Source organism: Aristolochia californica, unplaced genomic scaffold, assembly GCF_029961685.1.
Source record: "Aristolochia californica isolate CCGP_79_NKW_82.1479 unplaced genomic scaffold, dmAriCali1.0.hap1 SCAF_7, whole genome shotgun sequence".
NCBI lineage: Eukaryota > Viridiplantae > Streptophyta > Magnoliopsida > Piperales > Aristolochiaceae > Aristolochia > Aristolochia californica.
Window position 1 is genome coordinate 5099830 of NW_027182268.1, and position 24489 is coordinate 5124318.

The window sequence follows — 24489 nt, forward strand, 5'->3', positions numbered from 1 at the left end:
AAGATTATGGGCACATAACAAGGATCGACCAATTTCTAATAGATATGGATCGTTTCTCTTTACTACCCCATTTTATAGGGAATATACGCACAAGGAGATTGAGGATATACGGCCAAAAATATGGAAGAAAAGAGTAAGATACCTTAATTTTCTTAGACAATGATTACTATTAGGGAAACATCGAGAACAAATTTTTTTTCTCTCTGTGGTTGTGTGCATGTATTTACCATTAATTACACTTCAAACACTTAATGTTTAATTTTATTCTCAATTCACTCCCTACTTGAGATGCCATGTGGGCGACACTATTTTTTTTCTTTTGATTTTTTTTATTGGAATTTTATTAATTAGTATATTAAATTTAAAATTTAAAATAAAATTTTCTACTTAGAATTAGTGTAACTCGCGGGTGGACCATAGAAATTTTATGAGATACGAAACCCTCGGAGCGTGTCATACCAAGGACCAACAAATCTTATGATTATTAACCAATCCAGACGCGAAACGTGGCAACTTGAGCGCTCGACGAACATCTGCCATATTTTGAAAATGTTTCTCAGTCATCTAGAAATTTCTACTTCTTCGAAAGTGATAAATAAAAGCAGACAAAGCTGGTGACAGTCCTCGGCCTGTTTAGGAGATCTGGGAAGAGAACGCTAAAAGATAATGGTGTGGGAACAAGAAGAGCTTAAGCACGAAGATGAGCCCTTTCGAGAGACCCCATTGGACTTCGATTTCCTTTCTCTCTCGTCAAAACCTAAGGTAAGTTCGGTGCTCAAATTACTACTATTTGCCTCTCTTTCCTTTTTCTTTTTCTTTTTTAATGTTTTTGGCGGGGATTTTATTTTTATTCTATTATAGTTTGAGAGTCATAAGTAGAATGGTTCCTGTGGATGAAGCGATGAGTTATATGGAGAATTACTTGCTTTGTCGGTGTTTGCTTTAGTTGATAAAATGTGATACGAAAACATTCTGTTTTTCGCTCTATTTGTCTTTTCTTGTAGTGTCTTTCTCTTTTCGGACGTTCAAAATGTTGCATTTTCAACTTTTGGTAGGCAACTCTTGTCGTTAGGATTCGTTTTTCTGTATTGGCTACTCAAGTTCTCCAAATAATAAGAGAATCAGATTACCCGAATGTCTCACTTTCTGCTCGTTTATATGTATTAAGTAATTTGTATGTTGTTGGTGATTTAGGTGGCAGGACAAAATTTTCCTGGCTTGTCATATAACAAACAAAAACCCCTTGGACTTTGAAGAGTTTAGATTCTCATCCCTTAGAAAATGAGAATAGTATTCCACTGTGAAATACAATTACAATGGATAGTGATTATAACTTGCGTGAGGAGATAGTTTCTCTTGAAGCATACTTATGCTTTTTTGGTGATTTAAAAAGAAGAAACCATGAGTAGTGGAGCAGCAAAGAGAAACTTTACGGGAGCTTAGCAGGGCGTTCTCATTATTCAACATCTTAATATTTGTTTGCACAATGTGATTTGTGTAATTATCCATATACACGTTAAGCTCATAGAATCCCTTCATTAAAGCCTCATCCTTTTCTTCTTCTTATTGACTGTGAAGCATATGGATAAAATTTGACCTTGGACTTTCTGAAGTTCCTTTCTACATTGCTTTCACTGTGTCATTTCTCAACTCATGCAACATGTGTGGTTTTATTTCAAAACGTGTACTTGTTATAATAGGCCTGTGTCATATGATTCTCTATCTAAGCTGGTGGATTAGCTAGATGTTGCATAGGTTTAAGCTATTATACTCCAATAGTAGCTACAGTTGCCTCCATGAGTCATGTCTAATGTTTACATCTCTTTGAGGAATTTTCGTTTTACATTTTTAGCTAAACATGTTTTACTTGTCTCTTAGGATTATTATAAAATATTGGAACTTGACTATGATGCATCAGAGGAAATGATTCGGTCCAATTACATCCGCCTTGCATTGGTTTGTACTCTCGACCTTCCTATTTTATTTTATTCTTTATTTTTATTTTTCTACAAGGTTGAATTATTGGGTTTTGCTTTATTATTATTAAAAATTCTGTTTGATTCTTCTCCTCCCACTGTTTAATTGCTCATGTTCTTGCTTCTTACTCGCTTTTTATAATCTCCTTTTATTCTGCTACATATTTTAACAAAATCTCAGTATTTAAGAAAAATTATAGCTCATACATGTTGTGTTTAGCTTTCTTTCTCTCTCATGGTTTACCTAGTTTTAAGGGAAAAAACTGCATTGTTGATCATTTATTTGCCCTATTGACCTGGAGGATTTTAGCTTTTCTGAGACAATTAGAGGGGAATCTCTATCAGTGTACAATTCATATGACTTGAGCATTTAAGATACTGCCATGTTTTATCAAAATACGTTGAATTTATATCGAGTCTTCAGTTCATTTTACTTGACTTCTTTCTTATACCAACATAAAAAGTATGACTGGAGAACACCTAAAATTGATTTAATTGGGGAAGTATATAATTTATCTGGCTAATATATTATATTTTCGGTATTGCTTTTGCCTTATATCTACAGAAATGGCACCCTGATAAGCGGAAAGATGAGGACAATGCAACCTCCAGATTTCAAGATATCAATGAGGCTTATGAAGGTGAGTATTTCTTTTTTATTTGTCTTAATGATTGACTAAAATGCTATCATTTCAAAAGAAAAATGATTGACTAAAACACTTACATCTGTTTAGCTAATTACTGTGTCACCTGTAAGAATTTCTTGCTCGAATAAAACCTGATGTTGCCCATGCAACTCCATGTTTCTTGTGAGAGCCATTGCATTTTTCCTGAGAATTTCTTTCATCAGGAGTGATCAGAAGTGTTGATTTGTCTACTTCTAGAAAGTTAAAATAGTAGAAGATAGTCGGAGAAAGTTCTTTGTGTGTGTGTGTGTGTGTGGTGTTATCAGGAATGAATTACATATTAGATTGTTAAACCTTCTAAAAAAATTAGATTGTTAAAATTTGAGGAAGCTGCCTTTCACAGAAAAAAGAAAAGGAACCAAATACATGTATAAAGGTTCAATTTGTTTAGGTGTAATTGAGTTCTCCCTGATAAAATTGTTCTCATCCTTGTCAGTCTGGTTTCTCGAAGTGGATAAATCTTGAGTTTTTTGTTGACTAGATTACCTCGTTTCCTGTATTGAGCAGTTCAATCTATGCTACAGTGGATGAGAAAACTTAACAATGGTCATGAAAGTATGAAACTCTGTGGTTTTTTCTTTTCTTCCTCCATCGGCATTTAACTTCACGAAGAAGTATCACATTGGGCTGATGCGACTAAATTATGTTTCTTGCTAACAGTTCTTAGTGATCCTGACAAAAGGAGAGAGTATGACAGGAAAGGATTATTGTACATCCCAGATTACAACGTAATGGTATATCTTTCTCTCCTTTTGATTTCCCATTGGTGTGATTTCAGAAATATCTCTTTCTCTCTCCTTTTGATTTCCCATTGGTGTGATTTCAGGAATATCTCAACCGGTTCAAGGGATTGATTTTGACGTGCAATGGGCTCGGAATAAGATACTCGATATTTTAAGCTGTCTGAAGAAATGAAGATTGCTACGGTGGTCTCATGTACGTGGAAGATATGGCCACGATGACAATTAACTTTGTCAAATAGACTAGAAGCAGCTTGCCTAAACTTAGACGAGGAGTTCTATGTTGTATCGGCTCTCTTTTGATGGAAAGAGAGAATGTATAGGGGATGAGGTGACATGAAAGATCAATCTCATAAGCTTTCTTTGTAAATGCAGTCCTAAATGTGCAATGGGTTTCTGTTGTCATGAACCAAATGAACCAGCACAGAATCTACTACCGTTTAGTGCTGCCTAGCTTATTCTATCTTCCCTAATTCACAAAGCCCGGTAATCAAAATGTTATAAGTTTAAACATCATGGAATATTTCGTTTGAAATCATCTCTTCAAGTGATTCAACTGTTTCATTCGATTTGTTGGCTTAAGTTCCATAAGATTTTCACATCTGACGAGCAGTCATTTCTTTTGGGGTTATATTCCTATTAAAGAACAGCAATAGAAATGATAAAGGTGATTCATGCACGACTTCAACTGGGAGAAACCACAGAGATATCAGGTCTACCGATTCTTTCGATGAAAAGGGCAGAAGACTAATGATGCATATCTCCATCTGAACATCAATCCTCTGCAGACCCACCATCAATTTCCTGCTTCAGCTCTTCGATTTTGGTTAACAACTCGTCCCGGTTTTTCTGAAATCAAGAGAGAACGCTGATAACACTTGAAGAGACCAACAAGTGGATTCCCAATTTTTTGTTATAAAAAATGAATTAAGAAAAGAACTTTAAAATATAGTCAATGCAGATGCTTGCCTCAAAGAGAAGATAGCGATAGCTGAACCAGACTGTGAAGCCAAGGCCAACGACTTCTAGCACCTTAGGGAACTGGTTTTCAAAGGAGACCATGTCAATTGGATCATCAAAACAGGTACACCAAACCGTTTTATACGAAAAAATAATGCATTCTGACTCACCACTGGAATGGAGTCAATTGCTCCAACAATGGCTGCCGAAATCCAAATGGCCCCCAAAGCAGTGCTTCCATACAGAAGGATTGGGTATGCATCTTCCAGGTTCAGCTACAACAAGATGATAAAAGGGGTACTATTATTGACATCATCCATTGCAGCAACAAGTTTAGCTCAACTGTGAACCATTATGACATAACTGAGGTTCTTCTTTTTCTTCTTTAAAGAAAAATAACAATTCTGAAATCATGTTTTCAATATCGGTTTTTCCAAGTACAACAGATGCATTAGATTTCGAAATAAAAACCCTTCCCAGTTTTATTCTATATGATAAAAAAAAACAGACCCTAAAAAAGCAATTGAATGAATTACTCTATAAATAAGCACACGTAAAAACATTTTTAATATTATATTACTAGTGCACATAAAGTAATGTTATGACCATTAAAGAAACCATCAAAGCCAATGAAAGGGGAACAGGACCAATCTTGCAGATGCTATCACAAGTGAGATGAACTATTAAGATTATTTGGACCAAAAAGAAACTAATTATTGCATTTTGCTCCGAGTTCATTAAAGTCAGCAGGAAACACCAGTTACTGGAAACGGATTCCACAAAAACTAACAGCATCCAAATCATCAAACGCACTTATGTTAAGAGTTTGGATTCCAATATCCAAGGTACTATTGCCTCAATCAACATGGATGTTCTCATTGGTTAAAACAATCTTGTATCAAATGTAACACGTCTGTAAAACACGTGTTACTAAAATAGGCATGTGATATATGCCAGAGACCATGAATCTGCCTGCCTTCATGAGAGCGTATTCTCTTATCTAAGCTTCTCCCCTGTTCATTCGCTCCCCCCATCATAGATGGTTCAGCCACGCCAGTGCAATGGAATGATTGAGAACTACAACAGGGTCGAAATTGATTTTGTTCTTTGTATCCAATAAGTATTGTATGACTGAATAATTCCATCCAGTCAACCAAATCAAGTGGGATGCGTACACAACTGCTTCTTAATAATTTTTTTTTTTGAAAATAGGGTGTGAATATATATTGCAAGAAGAAGAAAATACATTACCTAACTAAGGTGGCCTTCCTCCACAACAAGCTGTTGGAGGGAACTTCTTAATAATATTAGCAATGGTACTAAGAGAAAACAGACCAAGATGGACATATAAGGGCAGGAAAGAAATATTAAGCAGTCACCTTACATCTATAATATCTAAAGAATATAGCACTCCTAAAATATAGACATCAAAGATACAGCACGTTACCTTCTCCTTCAGCCCATACAAAAACTGAAAGGCTTGAAGCTGTGAAACAAAGGGAGCTTCCTCAGAAGGTAAGGAACCATCTTCAGTAGCAAAATGAGCATTTTCAATTGTCGTTGGTTCGTCATGTAATTCCTCAGTTCCTGTGCTTTCCTCTGCTGTTATGTCTTTATTTGTTTCCTCATCAAACTGCTCTGACAAACGAGATGGAATATCTCCTGAGGTTGTGCGCCTAGGTAGACAGGCAGAGGAAACAAATCCTGGAAAGAGCAAAATAGTACACAAACATAAACTAAGAGTTCTAGAAATTTAAATGTAAACTTTTCAGTTTAATTTTTCATTTACTAAACTAATAAAAAGAATAACGTTGAAACGATTAGTTCAAGTAAACCTAGAGGGGAGGAGGGGGGTGAATAGGTCTACTACAGATTATGCGCTTTTGAAATTTTTTTGCACAAACATATCCACAACATCAAGATTTTATAGTGGTGCATAATCACTATTTCAGATTTCTACACTCCCAGGGAGCTCTTGCCCCGGAATTAAAGTATCCACTAAGTATAACCAAATGACATCTACAGCTCAGAACCACACTAGTTCAATTACAGCACCTGCCCAAACAACTAGGGACTTATGGTCACTAAAAACTTCTAAGTACAAATACTTAGAAAAACAATTACAATTTAGTCAATAGTGACCAAGAGCAAGGGTTTCATGATTTACAACTAGCCTCATATTGCCTCTAAATAGGCTAATAAAAATTATTACAATTATGAAAGGTTTCACTCTCTACCAATCTGATTAGCAGCACTTAAGAACAAATTTTGAACTGATGTTAATCCTTTTCAAAAAGTTTTGATCATGAAGATAAAAGCTCCATCAAAAGATTTAATCAAAACTTTAAATGACAAGCAAGGTATTCAAAATAAATGTAAAAGTAAAGTTTACATACTTAGCTTACTAGAAGAAACAAAATCCTCAAGTGGAAGACCTCAATTTTCGATTTTCAAATTTGAGCACAAGAAGACCACTGTGTATGACAAGAAGGCTTTGGAATTTCATGCCTAAGTTGTTATCAAAGCTAGAAAATGTTTGGGTATTTATATGTTTAAAACTCAATTTGAAAAAGTAGTTGTTACTTGTTTTCAAGCTGGTTTCTAGCTCATGTCAAAATTCGATTAAAAATATTTTTTTAAAAAATAAAAGATTCTCAAAATATTCTACTCGTGCTGTAAGTCATTTAAAAAATTTGAAGGTTTACAACAGAGATTTTTTTTTTTTTTTATGAATAGCTTAAGATTTCATTTTAGGAGGTTGGGGTCGAGTCCTTTGCTTTGAAGTCGAATCCTGTCTACTCTTACGACTCTTTGAGGGTCGAATCCTTTGTGTGACTAAATCTCATGTCTTTTGTTTCCTACAAGGGTCGACCCAATTTAACAAGGGCCAACTCCTTCCTGTTTAGCAGCTTCAATCTAAATCGAATCTATTTGATGTAATCGACTCCTATATACACATACTTCCTGCAGGGGTCAAATCCTTAATTGATTCAAAACTTACAATAACTTGGGTTTAACTCCTTGTTCATTGTAGTTGATTGTATAGGCTTGACTCCTTCACTATTGGGTCGGCTCCTTCTGACAAACTTTCTGAAGTTTGATTCAAAAGTCAGGACCGATTTGATTCTTGAGTGCTCGATTCCATATATAAGTGCTCAACTCCACATGAGTATGGATTTGACCTTACTTCTTCCTAACCATTGCTTATAAAAAACTTTTCAAAATTTTTTTGATGCCTTTTTTCTGATTACAGTGTCATGTGCTCAACACCATACACCTTGTGCTCGATACCATTAAGTTCTGGAAGAGTTAGATATTGAAAATTTGAATGTTGTAGACTTCTTTTTCTTCATGTACTTGACTCCTTTCATGTGGAGTAGACTCCTTTTGTTAAGTTATCAGCTTGAAAATAATGTATTCACACTTAAAGAGTAAAATCATCAAATGTCAATTTTTGTTATCATCAAAAGTTGGGTACTTAGAGAAGTCTATGAATTTATTCTTCCTCAAACTTTACTTAATTGCATGTGTAAAATGTGGAATAGACAGTTGAAACTTCTTTCACAATTTTTTTTAAACAAAAGGTTTTCATATCCTTCAAATAGAAAGTGATTCAAAATTGGGCTGATATTGGTTGATTCACTCATGTCATGCTACCTTAATGGAATCAAATCTTATAAAAATGACTTGGACTAGCTCAGGTGTGTCAGGTTCTAAGAGGATGGAGCCAAGTCAACTTGGAGTTGTCAATTCTACACAGCAACAATAGCTGTGAAGATGAAGTCAAATGAAAGTTGTAGACATAACCTCAAACTCTCACTGCACCAAAGAACAAAACGTGTCCCAAAAATACAAAATAAAAACAGAATATTCAATTTTATCAAATTTTCAAGCTAAAATCTAACTTAAAAAAAATATTGTATACATTGAACTGAATGAACAAGAATAATATGTGGAAAGAGAGAAACACCCGCCAACATGCTAAGGACACGACAACTCAAGCCTTGGATACAAGAGAGAAGGCATTTTTCGTTAGAATGATTCTGGAAATTCTTCTTGCTAAGGAGTTTCCGAGTGAATTTGCAGAACTTGGATCATGCAGCCATGAGATGTCTAGGGGTAGCATAATGCCCTACTTCATCATAAATTTACTTAAGCCTCAAGGTGGGGAACCATTCTTAGGGATCTAAGAGATAATTATGGAGGAGTCCCCTTCTATTATAACTGAACCTGACATGAGATGTCTAGGGGGTAGCATAATGCCCCACTTCATCATAAATTTGCTTAAGCCTCAAGGTGGGGAACCATTCTTAGGGATCTAAGAGATAATTATGGAGGAGTCCCCTTCTATTATAACTGAACCTGAAAATTCTTGAGAATGTAATTTCACTCTTAGGAGGAATAGAAGATCTGCTTCAGATGAAAATACAACTATTAAGAAAAGAGTTATAGAGAATGCCATGTCGCTGTCATTCACTTAATATTAGGAGATGTATAGAATTGCACAAGGAAAAACATGATTCACTGTCTAAAAGGCATAAATTAGCAGTGGGCAGTCCTTAAAAAAGTCCTTATCAACTTTTCTGATTAGCTACATAAAAGCCTAGTTAGGAGTTGGCAAACCTTTTCTGATAAGCTGCATAAAAGCTTAAAAAATGTCCAACTTGTAAGATTTTTTGAGTTGGCTCCATATAGCGGATATTGTAGTCACCTGCGACGCTTACATACTGGCTCTATTAATGATCTAGAGCGACAAAGTAAAAGAAGTGAATACCCAAACAGGACATCCCTCCCTCCCCAACGCTTGTTAGTTCAGTTCATTAATCGATCTGTATCATACTGGTTTGACGTTCATTTTCTACATCAGTTACATCCATACACCACATACTATTAAATTCTCCCAAAAGGCAACAATCAAGACACATAGTACGAAAAACAAGGAATAACTCCTACAGTTTTCCCCTTAAGTACATCAGCTTGATGGAAGCTTTATGATAACATTAACCCAACACCCCTACAAAAGCCTCCCAACACACAGGACACTCCTTGTCCAAATATTGTGCCTATAAAATCTTTGGAAAAGATGGAAAATGGCTCTCTTTGGGCGTCGTTCTACAAAAATGGAAAATGATGCAATAAAACAAGCACAAAGGATCACCTAGTTGTCTGTAGAAAATTCAGTCAGCAGTACAACAGCACAAATGACAAAACAAGTAAAGTCAAAAGAGAACAAAGCGACATGAGACACCCAGATTTTTTCTTCCAATGGAAAGAGCAAAAGCCGAAGAAGTTCACCTGATTTAGCGAGGGAAGTCGGAAATCTCTTTGAAGTGAGAGGTCCGGTGAGACGAATAGAAGAGGACTTCTGAGAGAGTAATCTAGGATGAGGGAGATTGGAGACAAGGCGTGGGTTGCAGAGCTCCATGTCAAGAAGCAGCAGGAAGAAGCAGCGCCACGGCGGGAGATCTCAAATGTGTTTTTGGCATGGTTCTGCGACTCGCATTCGGCCGATCCCGAGTCGGATTCACTCGCCTGAGTTGCATGACCGAGTTGGCTTTGACACTTTCATGGGCGACTCGGCCATAAAATTTTAAATTTTAAATTTTAAAAAATAAAAATAAAAAACTTTTATATATAAATTACCTAATAATCTGTGATCCCTATACGTCCTCAGTGTCTCACAAGATCCCGGGTTTGACACTGGGAGTGGATCAGTGCAGGTCCCACAATAGAGAAGGTTCCCTTGTCAGGTGGGACCTGTTACTTTTTTATTTTATTTTAGCAAATGGTTCATGAGCTGCACCGGCAACTGTGACAACGCGAGTCACACGAGTTAATAAAATAAGGTGTACCTATTAAATGCAAATGTTTGACACATTTTGGATCTGAAGGAAGACTATGGGAATCATCCGAATACAAAACACAAAGGCCATTTCTATATTTGTATATAACTTAAAAATAGAATTAACTATAATTAGTTCCACCTAAGGTGATCAGATGATTATGATGAGTACGTGGACGCGTGTGGCTTCGCCCAATAGTCGTGATGCTTATCTTTTTAATCATTTTACTATAAGAGGAAAATTAGTTCAAAGATTTTTTTTTAATCTATAAAGAACCAAATTCCAGCCACAATCTTCCATTACTTAATTGATTTCACTTTTTAAAGGACAAGTCGGGCGATATTTCCACCGGGGATGCCAACTAAGTTGCTGCCGACGACAGACGTTAGATGGTTGTCAAGTGGGCCCAGAAGAGCTTGGAGTTTTCAAGAGGCGGGACCACAGGATCACTGTGTGGTCCATCAACTCCATATGAGCACTTATGAACCAGTAGCTGTGGGCCCATGGCTTTTGGCGCCGCCGCGCAGTAGGCCATGAGAATTCGTAACAGGGACTGCAAAATGGACGCATAACGACAGAAACACGAGTTCTGTGCCGTATATCTCATTTCCTGACGACGTACCATGATTCTTTCCCTCCGGACCCACCACTGCTTCTGCAGCTCAGCCGAGCCCTTTTTCGTTTCATTTAATAAGCCTCTCGGACGTCCGTCTTTTCGAAATCCGAAGGTCTCCTCTCTCTCTCTCTCTCTCTCTCATTTGCGTTTCCGCCTTCTTCTCTGGGAAAATGGTGGTCTCGGCGGAGGAGGTGCCGTTTTCGCAGGAGAATCTAGACAGGGGACAGTATGTTTATCTGGCGAAGCTGGCGGAGCAGGCTGAGCGGTATGAGGAGATGGCGGCGTTCATGAAGAAATTAGTCCTTAGCCTTCAACCCCCCAGCGAGCTTACCATCGAAGAGCGCAACCTCCTCTCCGTCGCCTTCAAGAACCAGATCGGCTCCCGCCGTGCCTCCTGGAGAATCATCTGCTCCATCGAGCAGAAGGAGGAAAGCCGCAAGAACGAAGATCACGTATCACTCGTCAAGGACTACCGATCCGTTGTCGAGTCCGAACTCTCCCAAGTCTGCGCCGGGATACTGGAACTGCTGGACTCTCATTTGATTCCCGCCGCCACCGCTAGCGAGTCTAAGGTCTTCCATTTGAAGATGAAGGGGGACTACCATCGATACTTGGCGGAGTTTAAGGTTGGCCAGGAGAGGAAAGAAGCGGCGGAGGATACCATGCTCGCCTATAAGGCGGCTCAGGTACAGACTGAAGATTTGCTCTTTTTCGTTTAATTAGGGATCCGTACTTTTTTTAGTTTTTGCGTAATGATTTGATGAGTATTCTGGTTTTTCTGAAGGATATCGCAGTGGCGGATCTGACACCCACCCATCCGATTAGGCTCGGGTTAGCGTTGAATTTCTCGGTGTTTTATTACGAGATTTTGAATTCACCGGAGAAAGCATGTGGCATGGCTAAGCAGGTCAGTTTTTTTTTTTTTTTTTTTTAAATTGTTTATTGAAAATATTCGAAAATTTATCTAGTCCAAACTTTTTATATGGGATCATCGGTTGAAGGACAACGACTAAACGCTGCAAATTAGTTACGGTAGTCACACTTAATGACGTATTCACTGCTTGGCTCCAAAATGCGGTTTGTTCATAATGTTTGACAAATGATGGTTGTACCCGTAAGTACGAGATTACTATTTTACCCTACTAAACTATTTATTTGACTTTATTTTATAGTTATTTAATGACCTATTAAATTATTAGATAAATTAATAAAACTGTTAACATATTTTTAAATCTTAATTCCGTTTTTCTGTACTTAATCTCATACCCCGTTGACCCAAACAAGGTTCGATGTCAAAAGTTTTAAATCAGTCGAGTTTCAAACATTTTCATACATAATTCTTGTGTCTGATTCTTTATAAAACATTGATTGCAGAAAGGGGAAAGTCATGGTTTCAAATTTAAAAGTTGTTTCTCTCCCTCCGTCTCTTTGAATGCTTATCCATTAGTTTGAGAATTGGAAAGGAATTAGGATCATTCGAGTACAGGTGTGTCCTCGTGCAAATCAGAATATCTCTCAGCGTGGAACTTTGTTTGACATCCACAGTTAAACTTAGAACTGTGTGAACAGATGACTATGCGAGTCTTGTATATAGCTGAGTCTTTGAGAAACTTGAATTGATATTTGACCGACCTAAGTTGCTCAGACAAGCTAAAGACGTAGAAACCAATATTTGTTTGCTTCTGTTGATAATAGTTGTTGGTCTCTAAATTGAGTTGGGTTCGTAAGGTAAAGTTTGGTAAGTTTCTGTTGGTTTAGAGTGATTTTAAACTTGTAGGTGCAGTCCACCAGTTGAGTTAAATGCATCCTGTTTGATCAATGTGAATTGGTTGCTGCTTTAGAAAGGAAGACGGGATATAGAAGGTTACTACCATGATAAATGGTTGTTCTCTGTACAATTGAAATAGGCGAGTGATATTTTTGCTTTTGAAGTATGAGATAAGCAGAAGTATGGTTCGTTTAGGGCGATTACGTCTGGTGATCTGATGATCCTAATCAGGGTGTTCGTTTGTAGAAGTTGCAACTCAGATGTGTATACCAATGTAACCAACAGAAGATACTGAAACTTTTAGAGGATATTATTGGTAGTGTCTATGTCACTGACTAGAGAACTATGAGAGAGTTTTCCCGTCCTAGTAAGAACCATGTCAAAGAATTGCGAAGATCTGCCCTGCTTGCTTCAGTCTCTTGATTTTCAACTAATTCAGTCTAATTCGGTTACTAATTTCGTTATCATGGTCAGGCTTTTGAAGAAGCCATCGCAGAGCTCGACACTTTAGGCGAGGAATCATACAAAGATAGCACTCTGATTATGCAACTCCTGAGAGACAACCTCACTCTGTGGACTTCTGACACTCAGGTGAACGAATTGCAAATTTGTTACTAACTCATTCCTTTGGACTACCTCTTAGCAAATCTGACTCGTCATGTTTGCCTTTATCAGGATCAACTCGATGAACCATGAAATTCTTCTCCTGAAGGAGGTGGATTATAGATGTGACTTATTTGTAATATCCCATATGAAAACATGAGCCTGCTATAGTGGTTGGAGAAAGTATTATTACTGCTGTTGTAGTGTTCCTTACATTGGATAATCACTCAGAAGGCATCCCTATGCTGTTCTTGATCCATTCCAGGTACTTCTCGCCGCCCCCAGTAATTGGCATCGCAATCACGTCAGGCAGGCTAAAGAAGAAAACTGAGTAATAAATTGAAGTACTTGATACCAGAAACTAAAATTCACCAGTAAGAAGTTATTATAAAGAGAACATGGAAATTAGTTTTTTGATAGTAGGAAATTTCTTGCAAGATCAGGAGCTTACTCATATTCATGGTTGGCTTTAACATGTTCTGTCAGAGTCCGCCTGGACCTGAAATTGCATGATGCCTTGGTATATGAAAGCCAGTATAAGCTTAAGTATTAAATTACAGAGAGTTGGGATGAATAGAGATCCTTAACCATATAAAGATTTTCAATAAGATTAGCTATGCGTAAAAGCCATTTGCACCAATTTAGATATATGAGATACAGGAACTTACTCATTTCTTCATTTCGGGCAGATTTTTTTATCTTTAGTTCTAACTTCTATTTGATACCCCTTCGCGGTAAGAGTGACATGACTAGTAAATAAGAAAAATTTAATGTCATAAAATTATAATTATATAAACTGGTATACGTTCTCTTATGTCTTTGTTTCCTTTTAAAGTATGTGATCTTAAGCGCATTATAATCATTATAAATATATTCACACAACTACAAATACAATTTCAAGAGTTAGAGTTTTCTTCTTCTCTCCTTCTCTTGAGACATATTTGCGAATAGTCCAGATTTTAGTCAATTTCTTTTATGTATTGGCCCTACTAATCAGCATGGCAATCGGTTTAGAGAAAACATTATATATGTGCCTGAGGGAGTTCATGAATTCGATTTTTCTTGCTAACTCCTGTTGTTGTTACAACTAATGTGAGTTGATCTTAGGTCAGCGGTTCAAATCTATACTTTTTGTAAGCAGTTTAAGTAAGAAAAGGAAAGAGAGCCAGCTAGCCAAGTTGTTTGCTGCAGGTCATGGTTCAATCTAATTAGGTACGCTGAGCTTGATGGTTCAACCAACCAGGTCATGGTCATTTAGGAGGGGCTGGCGGTGGCTTGGTTCCATCTAAGGGGCTGAAAATGGGTCTTGTTGGGTTGGGGAACCACATGATTCTCATGCGGCCCATTGCGGGAAGATTTAAAAAAACTGACCCTAATACTAATGCAGAGTGGATTAGAATGGGTTAATTACAAATAGAATGTGCCTCATTCTTACACTTTAGTTCCCTAAGTTAGTGATAGACTGCTTGCCACATGCAAAAACATGATTTGGTCAAACTACTGCATCGTTGTCTCAAAGATTCAAGATAAAAGACCTAGGGGAGGTATCTCTTGTCCTTGGAATTTGATTCACTGAAACAGGATCACTGTGCCCTTTTAAATTTAATAGGAAGAGAAGTTTCACTCTACCCCAAAAAAATAGATATCATGCACACCTCAAGCCAAGAACAGGATTGGGACCCAAAGGAAGCAGCACCAAAAGGTGGCAATGATCAGTGCAGAGACACAGACTATGAGCATCTTATGGTCTTCAGTCAAACTTCCCTTCCTTGTTCAAGAAACGGTGAAGTAATCATGAGAGTCGATCAGTAACAAGAAAGAGAAAACCAAGTCGAGGTTTCTTCACCATGGCATACCAGAAAAGCTGAATTCTTTGTGTCATGGAGGGAAAGAAATGAATCCAAGGAGAAATTTGATATGGACTAAGTCAAGCATAACAACTTTGTAATCTTGACTAACTTAAAAACCTTAGTTATCTCATAATTGTTCACTTGGCATATACTGTACTGGAACAGTATATGATTTCGTTGGTCTGGCCATCATCGTGTTTTCTTATTCTCACAAAAATGGACATGAAACAGTATTAATGGAACACCTTGGGAAGAGAATCTATAACTACCATGGTCCAGTCTTGTCACTGCTCCGGTCTCTCTTTCCCTGGTTTGATTTTCAGTACCCACCTCAGCACAACTTTTATAGATGTTGACAAAATCTGTAAGAAAGGAAAATAAATTCTGCTTCTACAGTAAGAGGAAACAGGCAAATAAAGTGCTCTCTACTAGCAGAATTCTTTCCCTTTGTGGCAGTCTCTCTCACTATTCTATATCATGGAAGAACATCTTCATTTAAGTTGAGACGTATCAAATCCTTTCACAAATAACTCCTCTCTGTTTCTCAAACAAAGGCAACTGCTTGTTTTATAGATTGACGAGAGAGAGAGAGAAAGGAAACTGTTTTTATATTACTGTTCGTCCAAGGAGTTGATTTTGACTGTGTGGAAACAACCAAGCAATTCAAGACAGAGACACCTCAATCTAGATTGAGAAATAGAAACAAGCGAAGAATGCTATGAATTAGACACTCTAATTTAATACTAACAATAGTAATAATAATCATAGAAGAAAAAATAATAAAACACGAAAACACAAGATTTACGTAGGTTTACCTCAAGGTGAGACTACATTTTGTCTTATGCCATTGTAGTAACTCACTATAATAATGAAGTAGTTTACTAGAGAATTAACCTTTCTCTCCCGCAACATAGGATCCTATATGATAACCTTAACAATGGCACTCTCAAATATAAAGAGAACATTAGCGCAATCGTCATACAAGTGTGAAGTCCCCAAATTACCCCTTAATGAAACAATAGTCAATATATCGTGGACTTTTCGGAGTTGAACCCCCGAACCCCCGGGAGGGGCCAACACCATGGCGACCTTACTGAGAAGGTCGATTCGAATGCCAACTCTGCGTAAGATGTTAATTAAACTCCACAACTTAACACATAATAGTTCATTTTTACTATACATCTTTTTCCTCCTCTCTTTTCGTTCTCTTTCCATAGACCATTTGAAGGAAGACTAGAAGAGGGTACTTTGGATCCAGACTCCCATGCAGGGTGATCTGGGTGGGGGTGAATTTTGATTAAGACAAAGGATAGAGGCAAGGAGAGGACAGACCGCACTAGAGCTGTACAGTGGTAACTAAAAGTGATTAGTCTTGGTTGATCTTTCTGGGTTTTTTTATTTGCAAGTGGCGGCATAAAGGCTAACATGTGGAGCCTGTGGGTGATCCCTGCCCATGAACAGCTTCCTGTGGAGACACTGAAGATGTGGCGGACGTTGAGGATGCTTTTCATGGCGGTCCACTCAGCTTTGAGAGGGGTTGCACGTGTACAATTAAGAGAAAGATAAAGCAACTGGACTCAGAAAATTAACAGTAGTTCACATATTAGTGGAAAGGGAGTAGAAAGAAGCGGATTGATTATTTGAATTTAAGCAGCCCAGTTTTGGATTCCTGGTTGCCATTCAACTTTCTGAAGTAAAAAACTCTGCATATGGGACCGGAATGATTCGCAAATGTATGACAATATGCCCATTAAAAGGGTTTTAAACCCAACCGAGCTTCATTTATCAAGTCATTAGTTATTATATACGTCGTTTAGTCTATCAGAGAGAGATCAGAGAGAGAGAGAGTGCCATTCTGCAACTAAAAATAATGGAGGGTTTTAAACAGTCTCAAGCTCGAATCTCAAACAAAGGAAGAGGACTCTCCAATGGACAAAGGTAAATCTAAGAAGAGAGCTGGCACGACTACTGCTCACCACCTCTAAAGCAAACGGGGACCTCATAGAAATCTGTTTCACATGTGCATGAGACAAGCTGTGAAGTCTTTCGGCATTGAAAAGAAAGAACTAAGGGTCGGCCTGGATAAATTAAGAGAGACAGTCAAAGGAGGGAGAGAGGGATCAAAAGAAAGATTGATTTCCAAAGAGAGAGAGAGAGAGAGAAAGGTTTAGGAATTGCAGCTAGCTCTTAGTGAAAAAGAAAAAAAAGGGTATCTATCTTTAAGGCCATGCTTCTAAGCAAGCTTCAATCAAAGCATGAACAAGTATCCAAGGTTCACCTGATCTTCTAAACTGTTCTTTGAAATCCATTGCAGACGAACTTTGTGGAGAGAATTTTTACTCTTGTTGAAAACCCAAAAAGGTGCATATCTTTTGTGGCCCCACCATGCTTGGGCCCATTGAATGGAGCCTTTTGGACCGATATTTGCCTACCCTTTTTCCCCTTGAAAAGCCCCCAAACCATCCATTAGATTTTTCTAGAAGTGGGCCCAATCTGGTTGATTGATGGCAGGACCCACTAACATCATTCATTCAAACAACACATAATTTCTCAATGATCGTCAATATCCATCACGCTACAGACACAGAATACAGACCATTAAAACTCCCCAAATCATTAGCCATCATCTGTCCCACATATTAACCTAAATGCCCCTGCAATTTGGAGGGATGTTAGCTTACCCACCACAAATTCACCAATATGCCATTATGCGGTTGAAAGGGAAAAAAAGAGTGGAAGGGAAGGGTAAAATGGAGAAACAAGTATTATTGTTGACTAAAGGAAAAGCCCGGAAGAAACGGCTCTGCTGCGAAAACAGATCGCACGCGTCCCCGAGTAAGGAAGGAAACAAGGCCTTGCACCGATTGGTCGCTGTTGAGCCCTTGAAAGTACGCTATTGCCCTCAACTTTTCCTCCAATTTTTTATAAGTCCTCTCCCATGTAGGGGCATCAGGTACATGATCAATAATTACATCATGATCATTAAACAAACGTAATGGGAACGCTGGTTCCTGAAATCAAACCCATGAAACCTTACAAATATGTTCTTTAATTTTCTTCTTCTTCTGTGTTTTTTTACAGAAATTTAACTCTCTTGCCCCCCCCTTTTTGCTCTTTCCAACTCATGCCCCTCTTGACCAACCCTAAATAGGCGCAATTCCTACATAACCCACCTCTCAACAGCAGTCTTGGACTCTTGGTTGTAACCTCGTGTCTCCTCTCGTCTCCTCTCTGTATCGACTGAATAAGGAACGATCATGGAAAAGCTCTCCCTTTGATAACAAACGCATACTTTTGGATTTGGATTTGGATTTTGATACTTCGTGACTCCGGTTGTCGTCCGTAATGGCTCTTAGCTTTGAGTGTGCAGCCTCAAGCCTCCTATGCCCGGAGGACAACAACAGCATCATGGGTTTCGATGATGATGTTAGTGTTGCCGATGGGTTAGAGAATACTGATAGCCGGAACGATCACAAAGGGAGTTTTTTAGGGGATTTTTTTATGGGTCTGCCATTGCAGAGTGATGAGTGTTTGAGACTCATGGTGGAGAGAGAACGTGAGCATTTGCCCAGGGAAGACTATCTGGGGCGATTGCAGAGAGGACAGTTGGATTTGTCTCTGAGAAGAGACGCTGTAAATTGGATTGGGAAGGTGGGTGGTAGAGCCTCTTTTTTGGGTCGCTTTTTCCTCCTTCGTTGTTTTCCACTTGTTGATTGAGTGGTCTATTCTATTGAAAATGCACTTTTTTTTCCTTTTTATTTCTTATCGGTTCGCGTATTAATTTTTCGTATGCGACTTCTGGGTTTTCATGAATTCTTTTGGGTCTTCATTTTACCGACTGAGCTATTAATGTTTGCAGTTGTTGATTGGCAAATGTTTTAATCTCGGGAAGTGTCATTAAAAGATGAGTTTGAAGTCGTCTTGAGTTGGATTTCGGTTGTTCCTCAGATGTTCGTCTATTCGATTCTATTTGATTATTCAATGGGTCGAGCTTCTCGTTCCTCAGTAAATTTTTGTTTCTCTTCATTCCTGCGTTTTCTCCTTCCCCTTACAGTCGATTGAAAGATGCAGCATTTCTGTTAAACAGGTTCATGGCTATTACAGTTTTGGACCCCAGAGCGCATACTTGTCTATAAATTATTTGGATAGATTTCTTTCGACATATGAACTCCCTGTAAGTTGATGAATGAAACCCAAGTCTTTCTTTTCCTCGCAAATTTTCATTACTGAATCAGTTTTTATCGGCGTTATAAACGATTTTTCCGGATTCAATCTTATTTACCTTTTTTTTATTCTTTCTACTTTTTCCATTTGCAGCAAGGTAAATCTTGGATGATGCAGCTGTTATCCGTGGCCTGCTTATCTCTAGCAGCCAAGATGGAGGAAACAGTAGTCATGCTCGTCCTAGACTTACAGGTGAAGAAAACAACGTTGATTGGTAGTAAATGCAAATAACTATCTGAAACGCCTCTTGAACAGCTCTGGTTATTTGATTTACATTGAACAATTTTCTTGTCTTCTAAATTACCATTACGTGACCGCTCATTCAGGTCGGGGAATCAAAATATGTGTTTGAAGCAAGAACCATACAGAGAATGGAGCTTCTTGTCTTAAGCACTCTGAAGTGGAGAATGCAAGCAATTACTCCTTTTTCATTCCTTGATTGCTTTCTTCGGAAACTGAATGACGGTAACCCGCCACCAAGGGATTCAATCTCTCGATCCGTGGAACTCGTACTAAGCACAATCAGAGGTTCGTCTATCGTTTTCTGCTGCAAATTCGCAAGTCGCAATTGAAATTCCTTAACTGTGGAGTGTGGACGGACATTGACATTGCAAACGTAGTGTTAGATTGATAAAAAGTGACGTCTTTCTGATTGCACTCTATGGGAAAATGGGTGCAGGTATCGAATTCATGGGATTTAGACCTTCTGAGATAGCTGCAGCAGTGGCAATATCTGTATCCGCAGAAACTGAAACAGTGGATTTCGACAAGGCCATATCTTGTTTCGTACATGTACAAAAGGTAATTATGCTTTTCGTTTCTGGATCACCTTTAATACTACTTTGATCATATACACTGAACTGCTTGATAGAATTGGTTCCTGTTTGATCAAAGCTAATTTGTTAAAAATCGACTCTAGTTTTAGCTCTCCAATGAATTTAATCAACTGGCGCTCTGCTTATGATCCGCAGGAAAGAGTTCAGAAGTGCTATGAGCTGCTTCAAGACTCGGGATTAGTAAGCAGGCCAGACAAAGTTATTACTGGCTCTATTCCATCTATTCCTCAGAGCCCAGTTGGGGTGTTGGATGCTGCATGCTTGAGCTATAAAAGTGATGAAATAACAGTTGGGTCATGTGCAACTTCTCACTCAATTCCACCTCCCAAGAGGAGGAAATTAAATAGATAGTCTGAGATGGAGATGAAGTCATCATCTCTGTTGCAAAAGGGTGGTTCTCTCACACGAGTCAAGTTTGGTTGGTTGAATGGGAGTTTTGGTGTGGCCAGCAGAGAGCAAGAAGAAGAGAGAGAGAGATGTAGCAGAGAGGCTGAAGCTTAAAATCTTGAAAAAACAAATAACAATGAGGGGAGGAATCATGTCATCGGTCCTCCATGCTTTGAACATGAGTGTAACTGCTGCTGACTGGTAATTTATCAGAATTCTTCATCGTAGTGGGGGTGGTACATGGTAGTCAGGGAGAGGAAACATCCAGAGATGACCATCAACAAGAAGGGAGCAGGAGATGAACAGGGGAGACCTGAGAGTATTATTCTTTTTCTTTTTTTTTGGTTATATTACTTGTGAAAAAATAGAAAAAAAATCACCTTGAAAAAAAAAAAGGAGTGGGTTTTCATTTTCATTATTACAAAAAAAAAAAGAAAAATTATTGATTATAATATTAATGGGATAACCTTTTTGTATTACTGGTGCCTGTCACCACCTCCTTTGTTTGACTGTGTGTCTGATTAGAATTTGGGGTCTGCTACCTCTGTGATTAAAGAAAGGCCATGAGTCAGAAAAAATCTTGGGAATGCAACATAAAACCTCTCCAGAGGAAGAGAATCTCCGTATATTTATAGGCAATGGAGGAATTGTTCTCCCTTGGCTTCTAACCCATTATTAATCTCCCCTTCCCAGTTACCCTTTTATAATCACTTCCGGTCTCAGCTAAACAACAAAGACTCCTTAGTAATCTATTCAGAGAATAATAGTTTATGTTAAGCCTTCATAGAATCATCCTATCAGATTGGGGGAAAACTCGATTCACAAATCCCTGTTGTACTTCTCTTGGGCAAGATCCCAACCATCTAGTCAGATTGTCTGTAATAATTTTAACTAGATCAAGTCTTTGAGCAGTAAGAAATGCATACTAGGTGACCAATAATTCCAAGAGATCTTATAGAGATTAAAGATAAACTAATGATAGAGATGATAAAAGGTGATCAATAAGCGTAAGGTCGTAGCCTTTTGGTTGTGCCTGAGCCTGAAGATCGGACTATATACCGATGCAGGGTGTATGTGCTCAACCGAGAAAGTTGAGCGAAGTACGTAATGCCGATCTGTATCGTCCTGAGAGGTGGGCCATATGCCAATGAATGTGAGGTTTTCCTTCTGGACTGTTGCTCATAACTAATGGTAACAAAAAGGTGAGCCAAGCCACGGACCTGCGGGCCAAGTTCAACATTCATCATCAGATGTGACTCCCTGGCTACGTGAACAAAGGTTTTGATGTTCCCAACCATTTTTTACCCCACAAAGGGACCATCACAGATGTGACCCTTCGATTCAGAATGCGAAATATCTACATTTGATTATATATCAGCCTGAATTACTTGTCATGCGCAGGGGGAAATTCCAAAACTTCTCAGGAACCTTCCGAAGTGACCTCACAGGACGAGCTTCCCTTTAGGTGGGCAACGTCTTTACCAGATGGATCAGAAGAGAGATGGAAGCCATCATGTAGTCATGAAAGGGTCCCATCCATCATTTCTTGCATGTAAAGCTCCGCATAAGCTGTGGCCTTGGAGGAGACCATGGAAGCTTGCAGGCAGCTACAGTCGTGCAGAACGAATGACCCTATCGTTTCCGTTCAGTTACGGACTTCAGAAAACCGATGACAAACACATTAAATGGGTCGAGGAGGATCCGATGCTGATGGGAGCCAACTCGTCAAGGCTCTGATGTCTCCTAAACATGTAGCAGTAGCACTTCTCTTACATGCTTAGCAAAACGCCATAAGCGCCATACGCAGTCCGGCAAACATTCCCCAGACGATAGTTCAGGATAATGGAGGAGTATACACCAAGCAGCTTCTCTCTTGTATCCTTGCTCTTCCTTCTATACACCTTATTTAAGTGTACGTATAAGGTAGAGGAAGAAGAAGTTAACATGTATATCATTTGCTACTCATTATTTTTACCTGAAAACTTACAGACTGTGGACTGCAGAATGCAGTTTTAATATTTTCTTTCTGTTCACTCTCCCGGTGAGCTCTCTCCCGTGACATCACCTGAAACTGTTCTGAAGGGATCGGCACTGAATGCACTAAGGAACACTCTTAACCGAACCAATTTATTAGTCAATATGACAGAGTTTTGTTTCTATGCATGTGCAGTGGATTAAACGTACCATGTTTCTTTCAAGCAGAGCGATCAGAGGGCAGTAATGTGGGGGCAGAGATTAGAGAGAGATGCTTCACTTGGTCTTGCTCTACTGCGCCTGCCACAGCTGTTCCAGTAGGTGAAACGTTTACTTCTCCATTGTCTCCGCTTCTATTTTTTTTTTTTTTTCATCTCCCCATAAGTGCAGATTCTGAATAGGAAAAAAAAAAAAAGTGTAACAGTGATCTACGGATCAGAGACAATAGAAAATGAAAGAATAGAAAAGGACCACTTGAGCTGTCCTTGAATCAACTAAAATGCATCTGGGTATGATTTGTTTCTGAAAGAAGAGGTTGATTTCAGAGTTTAGTTTTCATTGTTCAATGTTCAAAGTGGTCATCGCCTCAACCGGGTTAAATTGTCTGCGAAGTAAGTATGACTGCACAGAGACCAAGGGAGTAAGAGTCTGAAATGTGAAAGAGGGAGGAGGAAAAGTCACCGATGGTGAAAGTGGAAGACAGTAGCAAAGCTGATTCACTTGTCCATTTCTTTGGACGGTAGGGAAAGAAGTAAAGTAAAGCATATATATAAAGTAATCTGAAATGACTGGTTAAAAAAAAAGAGACGAACCTCTTTTTTTTTTTTTTTTTTATCTCAGCAACCACGTGAAGGTCCAAATGACTTCCTCAGAGATAGTGTTTGGTAGTCTGGTCCTTTTACAGTCTCATTCATGGATCCTAAACGTACTCTTACTCTCTCAGTAGGTAAGGATTCAAGGCTGTCCTCTCCTGAACGATTCTCTCAGGTAAAAACTTAACGGATATTAATTGAAAATCCAAATTGAACGAAGAGAGATCTCTCCTTCTACAACCGGATGCTTTACAGACAATACAGGAAATGACTGAAGCTGGAAGAGGCTGCAGATTACTCAGACCGAGTATACCACTTCTTTTACAGCAGCCAGTTTGAGATGACTTTTGTGGGTGCTGTCACAGATTAAATGGAGTCAGGCACCCCAAAGTACAAGCTGCTCCTAAATGTGGGTTGGAGTCTAGACCCTTGTGTAAGAACCAGTTATCATAGGGGTGAGCATTAATATCTATCAAAGTTCAGGATAGAAGTCTCTGGTGAAGAACCAGTTAGAGGCAAGGCAAGCTGGATTGATTTGTTATAGAAGTAAAGGGGTCGAAGTTCAGGATGTCTATGGAGATAATTGCAAAGCTGTCAGAGGCCAACCAAGGTTTCCTGGGCTGGCCATGGTTCCATACCATTTACTACCTCGCTTTGTTTTCTGTTGCTCAGTCTTTTCTACACCTATATATCTCATGTCACCATAAAAGAGAAGCACATGGTTTTATATTGTTGTCATGTTCTTGTGTTCCAATGTTTGATTCATGCCTATATTTTCATTATGGAAACTATAATATTATATCCAAAAATTTGAATTGAACCAAAGTAGACCGATCTAGGTGAAAAAAAGAAGAAGGAATGAACCAAACCAAAAATGTAGGTGGATAGGCGGATTGCGGATTGGATTGGATTCTATTTTTGGATCTCACATGTCCAACTCGGTACCATGATTCGAGATGAGAGGTGGATGATTGGTGTGGATCCAAGAAAGTGCATTAGATTGATATGCAAATTGACATGTCGGATCCATAAGATTGACGTTCGATTAAGTTTTGCGAACCTGTTACCATTGTCTTCGGTCGACACATGATTCCTTGTGCCGTAACCTGTTTTTAAAATCGGATGAGTGAACCACACATGGTTAGCTTGTCGTTTATCTCTTGATCGACAATGAACCGATGCTGAATAAGAGTAAGGATGAGTAATTGCACACC

General features: G+C 38.6%; 4 protein-coding genes across 4 annotated transcripts; 3 read left to right on the plus strand and 1 right to left on the minus strand.

The window, feature by feature from the left end:
* Positions 1–612: 612 nt before the first annotated feature.
* LOC137936926 (uncharacterized) lies at positions 613–3913 on the plus strand. The gene is made up of 5 exons (XM_068781900.1): positions 613–762; positions 1879–1956; positions 2542–2617; positions 3323–3396; positions 3489–3913. Exons 1-5 carry the CDS (start codon positions 667–669, stop codon positions 3558–3560), a joined length of 396 nt encoding a protein of 131 aa, XP_068638001.1. The 5' UTR covers positions 613–666; the 3' UTR covers positions 3561–3913.
* Positions 3914–3961: 48 nt separating this feature from the next.
* Positions 3962–9787, minus strand: LOC137936281 (protein CURVATURE THYLAKOID 1D, chloroplastic-like). Its single transcript, XM_068780865.1, has 5 exons — positions 9658–9787; positions 5810–6066; positions 4533–4637; positions 4372–4443; positions 3962–4251 (listed from the first exon to the last, which is right to left on the minus strand). Exons 1-5 carry the CDS (start codon positions 9785–9787, stop codon positions 4177–4179), a joined length of 639 nt encoding a protein of 212 aa, XP_068636966.1. The 3' UTR covers positions 3962–4176.
* A 1150-nt stretch (positions 9788–10937) lies between these two features.
* LOC137936294 (14-3-3-like protein G-BOX factor 14 kappa) lies at positions 10938–13404 on the plus strand. Its single transcript, XM_068780880.1, has 4 exons — positions 10938–11507; positions 11606–11728; positions 13064–13180; positions 13265–13404. Exons 1-4 carry the CDS (start codon positions 10992–10994, stop codon positions 13283–13285), a joined length of 777 nt encoding a protein of 258 aa, XP_068636981.1. The 5' UTR covers positions 10938–10991; the 3' UTR covers positions 13286–13404.
* A 4839-nt stretch (positions 13405–18243) lies between these two features.
* Positions 18244–21037, plus strand: LOC137937021 (cyclin-D3-1-like). Its single transcript, XM_068782035.1, has 6 exons — positions 18244–18693; positions 19130–19216; positions 19360–19458; positions 19593–19794; positions 19946–20067; positions 20238–21037. The coding sequence occupies exons 1-6, from the start codon at positions 18388–18390 to the stop codon at positions 20451–20453; spliced, it is 1032 nt and encodes a 343-aa protein (XP_068638136.1). The 5' UTR covers positions 18244–18387; the 3' UTR covers positions 20454–21037.
* The last annotated feature ends 3452 nt before the right edge of the window (positions 21038–24489 follow it).

Coding starts and splice junctions, on each gene's coding strand:
- LOC137936926 (XM_068781900.1), top strand. CDS start 667: ATGGTGTGGGAACAAGAAGAGCTTAAGCACGAAGATGAGCCCTTTCGA. Junction 2,618..3,322: donor TATCAATGAGGCTTATGAAG/GTGAGTATTTCT, acceptor TCTTGCTAACAG/TTCTTAGTGATCCTGACAAA. Junction 3,397..3,488: donor TCCCAGATTACAACGTAATG/GTATATCTTTCT, acceptor GTGTGATTTCAG/GAATATCTCAACCGGTTCAA.
- LOC137936294 (XM_068780880.1), top strand. CDS start 10,992: ATGGTGGTCTCGGCGGAGGAGGTGCCGTTTTCGCAGGAGAATCTAGAC. Junction 11,729..13,063: donor CATGTGGCATGGCTAAGCAG/GTCAGTTTTTTT, acceptor TATCATGGTCAG/GCTTTTGAAGAAGCCATCGC. Junction 13,181..13,264: donor TGTGGACTTCTGACACTCAG/GTGAACGAATTG, acceptor TGCCTTTATCAG/GATCAACTCGATGAACCATG.
- LOC137936281 (XM_068780865.1), bottom strand. CDS start 9,787: ATGGAGCTCTGCAACCCACGCCTTGTCTCCAATCTCCCTCATCCTAGA. Junction 4,638..5,809: donor TGTATGGGCTGAAGGAGAAG/GTAACGTGCTGT, acceptor ATCTTGTTGTAG/CTGAACCTGGAAGATGCATA. Junction 4,444..4,532: donor CAATTGACTCCATTCCAGTG/GTGAGTCAGAAT, acceptor TTTGAAAACCAG/TTCCCTAAGGTGCTAGAAGT.
- LOC137937021 (XM_068782035.1), top strand. CDS start 18,388: ATGGCTCTTAGCTTTGAGTGTGCAGCCTCAAGCCTCCTATGCCCGGAG. Junction 19,795..19,945: donor CGTACTAAGCACAATCAGAG/GTTCGTCTATCG, acceptor AAATGGGTGCAG/GTATCGAATTCATGGGATTT. Junction 20,068..20,237: donor GTTTCGTACATGTACAAAAG/GTAATTATGCTT, acceptor TATGATCCGCAG/GAAAGAGTTCAGAAGTGCTA.